The sequence below is a fragment of the Aedes aegypti genome, chromosome 2, assembly GCF_002204515.2.
Source record: "Aedes aegypti strain LVP_AGWG chromosome 2, AaegL5.0 Primary Assembly, whole genome shotgun sequence".
In the NCBI taxonomy this organism is placed as follows: Eukaryota; Metazoa; Arthropoda; class Insecta; order Diptera; family Culicidae; genus Aedes; species Aedes aegypti.
This window is the reverse complement of record NC_035108.1, coordinates 430,634,338-430,646,398: the sequence shown is the minus strand read 5'-3', so window position 1 is coordinate 430,646,398 and position 12,061 is coordinate 430,634,338. Positions and strand designations below refer to the sequence as shown.

The 12,061-nt window shown below is 38.6% G+C and overlaps 1 protein-coding gene across 1 annotated transcript; it reads right to left on the bottom strand.

Moving 5' to 3' along the window:
* Positions 1-242: 242 nt before the first annotated feature.
* Positions 243-11,251, bottom strand: LOC5573949 (5'-AMP-activated protein kinase subunit beta-1). Its single transcript, XM_001654936.2, has 3 exons — positions 10,571-11,251; positions 827-1,057; positions 243-767 (listed from the first exon to the last, which is right to left on the bottom strand). Exons 1-3 carry the CDS (start codon positions 11,081-11,083, stop codon positions 621-623), a joined length of 891 nt encoding a protein of 296 aa, XP_001654986.2. The 5' UTR covers positions 11,084-11,251; the 3' UTR covers positions 243-620.
* Positions 11,252-12,061: the final 810 nt, after the last annotated feature.

Genomic DNA, 12,061 nt, shown 5'->3' with positions numbered 1-12,061 from the left:
GAACTTATCGTTGAGAAAAAGTAAATTTCGTAAGAAGATTAAGTTTCTAAAGAGATCGTCCAGATATTCTGGAAAAAATGAGAATCCTGTGATAATAGTTCACGCAACAAGTTGCAGAATGATGATATTTACAAAACGAGTCTTACATTTATCCAACGACGCTTGCCGAGTATGAATCCACTCAATTGTTATTTTCCAATAAACATATTTAGGATTATCGGTTGAAGGAAAATAACAGTTAATTTTGGTTTTAGAACAATCACTTTTTATTGAAACAATCGTTAATAGCAGTAATAATTTACACTTTATTCCTTATCACTATCGAAACAACTAAAGCTTCCATTATGTGGTCGTTGCCAATCTTTGTCACCTTATGCCACTTTTTGCTTACATCTTCTGAGAAATTAATGTTTTAATATTCATATGTTTAAAAAAATCTCTCCTCTATCCTCCTTTTTAAAATACAACTACAACTTTTTTGCTTGCATGCATATTCCTTTTTCCTAGATTCCGAATCTACCTCTTTTTTATGACAAAGGAAACCGCGCGCGTGGCCTAAGCTTAGCTATGTTTTCGACGCGGCGGCCTTTCTATCCTTCGTCGCGGCGTTTGGTGCAGCATTAGATCGGCTTGTACAGCAACGTGGTCACGTACTTCTTCCGGTAGCGATGGGTGGCACTGAGAACCATGACTCCGTCCTTGATGGACAGCGCATACAGATGGTTCAACATCACGTGATTTGGCTCCGGTAGCAATGTGGGTTCACACTGAAAGAATGGATTGATTGGATTGAACGCTTCTTGGGATTTTCCCCTGGTGAGCATACCGAAAGTGGTGTATCCTTGTTAAGGATGACCTGCAGCAGGTGCGGTGGCAACACCGGTGGCCCCGATTCCTTGCCCCACGGTCTGGTGGTCGGAATATCCTGCCCATATTCCTTCGCTTCGTCTTTTCCTGTGTCTTCGCTGTCTTTGGCTAGTGCTTGGAAAACCTCGAAATCCGACTGGCGAACCGACACCAGATTGTTCTTGGTTCCGACTTCGTTTTCGACATTTTTCTACAAAAGCAAGAGCATGAGCATAACTTACCATCCCACCACAACTAGCATACAGTGGGCAAAATTGGACACGTAATCAAAAGCCGTTGAGTCAAAATCTTGAATACCTAAATGTATTTCCGATGGTGAAGCATCCGATGGCGAAAGACATCAGGAAGTAGTTCTTTTTTCATATTCACCCCCTAAATTTGTGCATTTTTCAGCATAATTTGAAAGTAATGCATATCAAATAAAATAATTTAAATATTATTCGTCATTTTAAAAACGTTTTAAGTGTTCGTAGTTCAGTGTGGAGTGTTTTTGAGATTTTGTTTAAATTTAAATCGAGAATTTGTGGAAATAGTGGTAGTGTTTGTAATTGTCGTGCAGTTTTCTCCGTCAACAAACCCCATGTTAGTCCGTAGTATTGTCGCAGTGAGACTAGCAACGCGCATTTTCAAATCAGTTTTTAAGTGTGGCGCTGATTTCTTACGATGTTTATGAACACAGCGCACCATTCAAATATTAGTCGCGACGCTTGGAGATAGAGGAAAAAAAGTGTGTCCTTTTTTTCTGCCGGATCCATAATGTAGTAGCCTACCATAGAATGTCACCATCAACCATCCAACATAAGGAAATTTCCTCCACCCACCACCAGAGGGATAAGCAGGGCTGGTAGCAGTCAGACAGCAAAATAATAGTGACTTTAGTGACTAAAATGAACCAAATAGTGACTAAAAAGTGACTTCAAAACTTTGAGCATTTGTCAAAGAAATAATGACAAATTGTAAAAATACGTTCTGCATGTAAATTAACCAATCTACATATTGTATGAAATTAAGAATGTAGGGGACTGCATATATTTGGGATATTTCTTAACAGCTCTCTGTCCGGAATAAGACTTGATTGCGAATGGCTAAAAAACGTGGTGCATTGAGGATTTCACACCTAATTTTTTACGAGTCGAATACGCTTGACAGGGACTTCTATTTCGAATATCTGATTTTAGTTGGTAGACAACTCGTAGTTTATCAAATCCACAATCAAGCTTTATTCACTGTTCATGAAGAACATAGGTAGCTGAGATTCGTTGAAGATTTTTCACATGTCTTAGAGATACAAAACAAATCACTTGGTGCATATTTGGACAAATTTGTGCAATAATTCGAGGAAAACAATATTACAAATACCACAAATACAAATACCACAAAAGTCTTTAAAAAATGGAAAATTTGCCGAAGATTGTGTAGAAATTTCTGGTAGAATCCAAAATTAATTCTCAGGATAAATCTTCGGCAGAATTTCTAAGAAATTAAACCTTTCCTTTCCCCTAAAAATTAAATCTAGAACACCATTGTCTTTTTTTGAACTTAAGGAAAACCTAATTAGTTCAGTATTGTGCATTAGTTAATAGAAAATGATGCCTCGCGCACTTAAAATATTTACATTTCAACTGAACGTTTCAATAAATCGCGATTAAGTAGATGAAAAAACCGAATTTAGTACTATACCATTTAATTCCACTAGAGTTTGTATCCTTTGACAGATACGCGTATTTCGACCTCAACTGTAAGGCCGTCTTCAGTGTCGTGTACTAGACTCGACTCGAGAGACTGCCACAGACGCCGAGCCTTTCAAGCTTAGCGATCGCAATAGACACATTCCACGCACATCTACGCCAAGATATCAAAACATCAAACTCTGAAATATTTCCAAAGCTATGCAGAACATGAAAGACAATATGTTGAATTGTATAAAAAACATACATAAATTTGATTGAAAATATAGTGAAAAACATACCTGAAAAGTTATAAAAAGTTTATATAATTTATTGATGAGAAATTGAGACATTAAACAACTTTTTTATAAAAGCCCTGTATCATAGTTTATCAAGTGTAATATGATTATATTATCCGTTAACTAGAAGGGTATTAGATGACATTGTTATGTGCGGGTTTAATTTTTTCAAACGAATTATTGGTTCTTTGAAAACGTATTTTTTTCAAATAGTCACATTATTATGGTGTCGCGTTACGAAAATTGCCTTATTTTTGACATTGTAAAATAAATACTTCTTATAGAACTCTTATATTTTGGATTCTTTTCCTACTCGTCAAGATACGTGTTTCCATAAAAAAAAGATTTAAAATCGGACCATTCTACGAAAAGTTACACTAGGTGCAAAGTTTTGGTGTCGCGTTACGTTAATTTTAACCGTAAATTTTCAGGATGAAACTACAAATTTCAAAATGCTCGTTCTCAGCAATGCTACAACCGATTTTCGAAATTTTTGATTTTTAGTAGATGGAAATAGTTATACTAGCTTTCAGCGTTGGTGCCACCCCACTAAAACCCTCCCCGTTTTTGTAAAATGTGGGTATGTCTGTTTTCTCTCATTTTTCACTCAAATCTGATCAAGTAGCTCTGGTTTTCAATGAACTCGTTTGCTAGTGACCCAAATCTTATCAGACAGGTGCCGTTTAGTGCAGGAATAGTCTCTTACATGTTGTGGAATACTTGGCTTCGATGGTAAACAACGTGGTTCTCCAGCAGATGATCCGGAATATCCGTAAAAATGGTCAATTCATGAAAATAATCCAAGACAGTTTTTTTTTTTTGAAAACTTATCAGAACTCCTTATTATAAAACGTAATAGATTATTTGAATTGTTCATGGACACAATAATGGCCTCTGAAAGATCCGGAACATCCGTAAAAATGTTCATTTCGTGAAAATCATCCTAGATCACTGCGCTTTTTCTAAAATATATCAGAAATGAATTACTAAACATAACGGATGATTGGGATTGTTCTTGGATATAGGTGGCCACTATACTGCCGTGAATCGCAAGTCAGTCCCATCTGCATTTTCGCCAAACTTGAGTTGAGTTCAGTTTTCAACATATCTTCAAATGCTCTTTCAGCTGCACTAATGAGATAATATGTTTTGCTCGGAAAAATTACGAAAAAAAAACACCAAGTCAAATTGTCCAGATTTTTGCTTCGTGTAACCCAAAAATGAAGCGTCTTTTGATCATCTTTTTATTTTTCTCGGAAAGATATCGTAGTGATAAGGAAATTGTGAAAGTTTCATTAAGATTTGAACATGTTCCAATTTTCTAGAAATTTTTGAATATTCGTATGGAAAACGAGTTCAGAAACTTCACAGCCCATTTTCTCAATGCCTACTTTTTACAGATGGGACTGACTTGCGATTCACGGCAGTATAAATCTCTTAAAAGGATCTGGAGCAACCCTAAAAATGGTCATCCCGTAAAAATCAACTAAGACACGTAGTTTTTTTTTCCAAATCTTCTGGATGTCTTGCCATGACATTTATCTATGTTGACATTCATCCTTTACGTTGTATAATAATGAATTTGATTAATTTTGCAATAAACTTTGGTGATCAAGGTGGTCTTTAATTTCAATACAAATTATACTTCTACTTCTTCTTCCTGGCGTTTCGTCCTCATTGGGACAGAGCCTGCTTCTTAGTTTAGTTTTCTTATGAGTACTTCCACAGTTATTAACTGAGAGCATTCTTTACTAAAGTTGCCATTTTCACTTTCGTATATCGTGTGGCAGGTACGAGTATACTCTATGCCCAGGGAAGTCAAGGAAATTTCCTTTACGAAAAGATCCTGGACCGACCGGGAATCGAACCCAGACACCTTCAGCATGACTTTGCTTGTAGCCGCGGATTGGTCCAATATCTGGTTCAATTACACCCCTGTGCCACAAAATTCTGTATCCTTCAGATCACCATTAGTAAATCATAAACACCTGCACACGCTATGTCTGAACCAGCAGATTATAAAAATCGAATGTACATCGGATAGTTTCATCATCTTCAGAAAATATCAAAGGAACGGTTAAAAAATTTAACCCAAAAAAAGTGCAATTACCCCACTGTACAGCAGCTCTCCATATTTTTCGTCCCATCATTAAGAAGCTTTTATGGTCGTCTACAAATTTTTGAAACAATATTCTTAAAATAATTTATAGTGGTTATCACGCCCAATGGTATGGGTGCCCTAGTGTAGATGTAGTTGTGAACCTTACAGGAAAACAATATGCACTCTGTCTCGAAATCCGGGTGTAAATTTTTCAAATTGGGTAATATTTGCATATGCATTTTGATGAGTCTGGAAAGCGTGTGCAAGTTTCTTTGAGGAAAACAAAAACAAACTGTGTATGACGAGCGTATGCTAGTCTACGTGTGTTCAAATGTCACTAAGCTCTATGGAATCTTTTTAATATGTAATTTTAACCATTTATCGGATCCATTAACTCCACTGTGTCTTTGAATTTCGGGTAGTTCCAAGATCCATAAACGTCTGCTTGTCGACTCTGCCGAAAGCATACTTTTAAAAGTACATACATCGTTGAAAGGTTTACATAATTTTATTTTACAATCAAATTCAATCATTCTAACATGTATCATAGCTAAAGATTATTCGCGCTGCCATCCGAAAGCACTGTACCGGAAACATTCTTAAAAATCATAGAAATATCTAAATATTATTGCTAAGAATTTAGTCAAATTTATATGGTGACCACAAGCGCCATCTACGCTTTTACAAAGCACGACATTCTCAAAAGGTTTCACAGAAACATTAAATTAATTTTAACCAGTGTCGGATCAAATTACCCTACTAGATATACATTTTTTCAGAAACCTGAAAGCAACATTACCGATTTTATCAATAAACGTAACGCGACACCATTTGCAGAACCCTGTTAGAAGATAAACGTAACACGGCGCTCATAAAATGGAATCAATGATTTCTGCAATTATTCAATATTTCCTTCCAGTTTGAAGTCACACTCTGATTCTTATCAATACATGCCTAGAACAAACCAAGATTGTAAAAATTATAGCAGAGCAGATATAGGCGATTATAGAGTGATGTTTAAAAAAGTGCATTTCAGTGATGGTGTCGCGTTACGAAATGCAACTGCTTTTAGTTACCATATATACAGTGTTATGTTTCAAAATAAATGTCACAACATCAAGTACATTTAATATGCAAAATATAAAACCTGTTTAATCACATGGTCAAAATGCATATTTCCGAAAACAGGCCTAATTTGATAATGAAAGTCGGTTCCTCGTGGTGTCGCGTTACGCTGGAATGTGTCAATAGTATGGTTCAGCTTGTCAAATGCGGCGGACAGATCGGTGTAAATAACATCCGTTTGCGATCGTTCTACCATGCTGTCGGTTATAAACGATGTCAAACAGAGCAAATTGGTGGCGGTGGAACGACCGGCAGAAAACCCGTGTTGATCAGGACAAAGATGTTGCTTGCAGTGCGGCAGAAGTGGTTTCAGATAACGAGTTCGAAAAGCTTCGAAACGGCACATAGCGACGAATCCCTCTGTAATTGTCAACGTTGCGCTTGCTTCCTTTGTTGTGCACCGGAAACATGTAGGTATCTTAGAGCTATCCGAAGACAGCGATAAAATAGAAATTATGACCATGGATTCGATAACAACCTGGTCAAATCCAAGCATACTATCCACATTTTTTTATGAATTTTCTGCTTAAATTCAAAGGCCATTGTAATAATCTAAATTTGAAGATTTCTTTAAAAATTTCCAGGAATTATTTGAGACTTTTCTGGTTTTTCCACTATAGTTTTCTCCGAGGATACCACAGGATATCTAGAAGATAATCCTAGACTCAAAAGTATAATAAATTTGCCAAGTAGTGCTTCGAAACTCCTTTGTCTCAGATTATGCCATGCGTTTATCATAGGTTTTTCTTAGGATTGTTCCAAACATGCTCTGGAAACTTTTCCAGTGATTTTTGTAGGGATTCTTGTAGAAGTTTATCTAATTATTACACTAGAAACCAGAAACATCTGCCAAATGCCAGAAAATTATGCAGACTTCCATCTATGAATTCCAATAGAAATTCCTCCAGCTATTTTCCTTATTTTCAGCATTTCTTTCATGAAACCCTCATAGTAATCGTCTGAGTATTCCAACAATTCTCAAAGGAGTGTCAACTGGCATAATTCTCAAGCATTTTACGAGGAAATAATTAAAAGGTAGAATTCTACCTTAGTATTTTCAATAAACTTTTTTAAAGGGATTTTGTTAGACACAGTACATACACAATTTTCTACAAGAAGATCGCAGCAAGCCGCGCGCGCGGGCGGATGCGTTTTGAATTTTGTGCCACGTTTACCTCGTTCCGCGTTTTTTTTTTCTAAATTCGGACGATTCCTACATTCACCAGATTCGGCGGATGGTGGTATGCCACGTGCAAATGTTCTGTGGAAATATATTTTTCAAAGTGATTTAAGTCATTTTTTTTAGTTTTATTCGATTTGCTTGCGTGTTGCTCGAGAATGCTCTGTGATGGCTTCAGCAATACGCCTCCAATCGCGAAACGCAACATACTATTAGCCATCTATACTTTGGTAGCGCAACTAGTCAGATGATGAGAGATTTGATTTTTCACGCATCCATCACATGCCGCTGTGGGGAAAAATGTTTTATTTTCCTGATATAAGACGGTTCACAGTGAAACAGTTAGGCGGAAAATGTAGGAATATCCATTCTCTATGTTCTACATACGTTTGTTTTTTATATTATTCCACTACTTTCATAAAAAATGAGATCCGGCTGGTAGGAGCAGTAGTTTGAGGTTGGAAAACCAGAATATGTGAGGTTAGTTTAATTGGAACATTCGCCTGAGCGATTTTTGCACTTGAATAAAACACGTTTCGAAACATTGTCCGCTGCCTCTAAAAATACCATTGGGTAGAGAAATGAATTCTCTACCATTGAATTTCATTCTATTTCATACATTATTTCACTTAAGCGGTGAAAATAAATATTTTGTTCCGAATGTTTTGAAACCATGAATGAGTTTGACATTGCTCTCGTCAACCATCATCATGACGACAGCAGCACACCCCACCGGACGAATTGTCGTCTTGGGAGCGAATGGAATGCGTTTCGCGCGACTCGTTTTTTTAATCTACGGCGTGTGTTGAGCGTGTGTGTGTGTGTGTGTGTAATCCAACTAACACCCACTGTCCGGCAGCGATATTATGGAAGAAATCTTTCTGCAATGCTTTTTGATGCTCTTGCAGAAAGATTTAGTCCAGAAGTTAGAAGGTGATAGCTCTATTGCAGATCCAGTGACCCATTTCAGAATGGCTGAAGAGACACGTCCATTCAGAAGTCACCTTCACTAACAATAAGCCCCGCATGCATGCATTACCGTTATCAAATGGATAAAGGTAATGAAAACACACTTCCTGTTAAAAGATGTTTTCTTTTAAACTGGCACGTATTTAGTTTTTTTTTAGTAAAAATCATAATCAGAACAATCTCACCGAAAACCATCTAAGGTGGCATTGCCGTCGCCATGGAAACCTTCGACTCAACCAGCGTTGGGATATATTTTTCTTCCTCTTTCGTCTTTGCCGCGCATTCGTTCGTCATTTCACCACACAAAAACCATTTCTTCAATGTCTTTAATTGCACGACGTTTTTTTACTCCAACAAATCGAATCACAGAACAAGCAACAAGTATTGCTTCTAATTTGTTCCTTTTGTCAGAAAGAGGCTCTTTGCTATCAATTAGCGACTTTTTTTTTATCACGTTTCAACATTCTGGGTGGCGGTAGAACCCAAATCAAAATTTCGGAGACAAATTTTTCCAGGGATAAACCTACTAGCCAGTTGCAATTTCCGGTGAACCGTTACAACAAAACACGAATTATAACGTTTAATTACGGGGGCTTTCGGTGATTCACTCTCAAACTAAAATTCTGCTGGCGTAGCACTAACCAATATCGGCGGAATCACGAAAAAAAAGCACGCGGAGCAAAATAAAACACGACCGTTCGCGGCAAAGCCTACTGCGATCCTTCTCCGGCGTGTGTTGAGCGTGTTAATTCAAAAATTGAAGTTTCAATGTCGATTTTTCGAGCGGTGCTTGATTATTAGAGGAGCGACGGATTTCACGACGGAGGAGTTTCGAAAAAGGAATTTGGTGAGTTTGTTCTGATCAGAAGCGCATGATTACGATGCTTAATTATTAACCATTTGTCGGCCAGAACGTCTACCGAACGTATCATACACACTTAAAACAAATTACGGATTACGGTGAAATTTCACCGATCAGGAAGCAGGCTTGCTACCACTAAGCCAGCTTTCACTGCTTGAAAGTGGTGTGCAAAAACTGAAAAAAAGGAAGCTCATGCCTGCCAGAGCGGCTGTCACACGATTTCACAGAAGTTCGGTGAAAATAATGCTTTTACCGAACTGTTCGTTAGTATTTCACAGGGTTACAGTAAAATGGTTTGTTTCACGGATTTTTTCCGGTGAAATAGGGTTTCAATGCTAGTAATGGACCCCTTAGTAGCTGACATTCATTCTAGACGCTTTTCCGCAATGATATCTCAGACGCATTTACGTTTTGTGGAGTCTAACAACAAATTCAATGTCTTTACTTTATAGTACGTCTATGAAACATACAAAATCATTCGATTTTTCCAGCGAAATATGCATTTGAAAAACTGTTGTCCGAATGCCTATAATGGACCCTCCCGGGGTCCATAATAGGATTGTTTACAAATTTGACGTTGCGTATTATGGACCCTCCATTTGATTCCCATGTAACCCGGCTCGCTGCCGACGAGCCTATTATGGACCCACCTGGGAATGCGTATTATGGACCCTCTTGTGTGGTTTCATTTGCAAAACTGTTCAAATATCTGTATTTATGCGTCTCAAACCAAATATTTTGCCTGAAACTGCTGACTAACAATGTAATCGAAGTTCCCCCGGTGAATTTTCATAGGAATAAAGTTGCTTTGAGTGTTAATTTTATGTTTTTCTGTAGGGGGTCCATAATACGCAAAGGGTCCATAACCGGCATCGACTCCCTAGTAGATTTCACCGATTTTCTCCGTTAAAATAGCTGTTTTCACGGATTTTGTCGGTAGAATAGTAGCTTTCACAGGAAAATCTGTATTTTTACTGTTTACAGTTCGATTTCGGTGATTTATTTCACAGGATACTGCGATTTATTTTAAGTGTGTATGGCACTATCCTTTCCATCAACATTCCACAACATCCCGTAACACCTATGAGAGGTTATAGAGTTCTCTGCATCTTTCTTAAGTAGGTGTTCAATCAATCATCCTTTCCCATTCCCCAGCTTTCGCAAGGACGTGGCCAGGACAGCTCTCGATTATTGGAGGATGCGTCAATCTTGTCTAAGAGTTAGAGGTTAGTCACAAATTTCTGACTTTGGTAACGGACGAGAAGGAGGCAACCCTCATACAATGGTCTAGGACTACCACCTACGAATTTGTGCGAAATGCTCAATGCTAATGCTAATACACAATTTTCTACAAGAACTTTTCGGAACATTCTTTTTAAATTATCTCAGAGTTCTTCTAGAATTTCATCAAGACTTTTTTTCAAAGATTCTGACGGGATTACGTTCTTACATGGCCCGATCAAGGGTCCGATTTTGCCCCCACTGTGCAGCGTATCTTACCAGCCTGGGATCGTGCTTCCATTCCCCGTCGACGCAGAACTTGTATTGATGGTCTCCCTCCGGCAGATCGATGATCGTAACGAAATCCCCGTGGCTTTTGACCATCGGCAGTGCCTTCCACTCGCTGAATGTGCCACTGATATAAACCTGTTTGCCACCGCCCTCCCACTTGAACACCGTCGGAAGCGCAGTTTTCTGATCATCCTTGTCCTCTTCCTCTGGCCCTCCGCCCTGACTAGCTCCGCCGCCTCCTCCTCCTCCAACCAGCGAAGATTCGTCCGAAACCGTGTTGGATCGTTTCCTATAATCCCGAACGAATTCCGGCTCCGGGACCGATTTGGAGTAGTACGGTTCCGCGTCCTCTTCGCTCCGTTGGAACACCAGCCGATGGTTCGGGTCCGGTTTCTTATCGAATACGAACGCTTGGCCGTCCTTGAGCGGAGATCCCGGAATCGGATCGTGGGAACCGGATTTGTGGCGCTCTCGAGGCAAGTTACTCCCTGCGTTTCCCATTGCTTACCTGGGGGCGTGGCGCGACGGAGAACCAGACACTGAACGGCTCTTTCGAAGGACTGTGCACTGAAGATTTCCACCGAAAATCACGATTTTGTTCCGTCGCCTAAAATTAATGTTTTCCTTCGACGTGATTTTTTGGATTTTTCTTTATTATGATTTGACACAAATAGAAGGACGCAGCCAGTTGCGATTCTGTCACACGCTCAAAACATGTTGCACAAGACGATGTGACGATTGACTTTAGGGTGGGTCATGATCAGAACTGACCTGGCAGCTGCTACTTGTATATATATTGCCGTTTGCGTTTAAAGTGCAAATCCAGCCTAACTGGGGTTCAAATGCGGTAACACAATATAAGGGTCCATTCACAAATTTCATAACGCTCTAGGGGGTGGGTGAGTGTCCTTGAGGTGTTACTGCTCATACTAAATTTGTAGAATAGTCATACAAAAAGCGTTACAGGGTGTAAAAAATGACCATTTGTGGCGTAATGAAATTTATGAATAAACCCTAACCAAAGGATACTCAGGCTGTGCACCGTTTCACTAGTTCGTTTAACTTTTAGTTAAAATTTGACAACTCGATAGTTATTTCCAATCCGGTTCGAAATAACCCTGCTCTGGAGAATGGTTAAACTTGACAGTTCGAAAGTTATTTTCTGCTCCTGTGAATTTGAGAATAACTAACCATCTGACAACTTTGTTTTGAAATAACTACTCGACTGTCAAAGTTCAAATGAGTCGACCGCGATGTTCAATTTAACCATTTGAGGGGAAAATAACTATCGAAATGTCAAGTTTTAACTAATAGTTAAACGAACTGGTGAAACGGTTCACAACCTTAACAACCATGAGCCATATCAACGCCAACCTAGCAAAGAAAACCAATCGTTATTATTATTATTTTTTTTTGTTTATTAGGGAGACTTTCAGCCCGAGGCTGGTTCGTCTCAAGAATTTTCATAAAAAATAACAA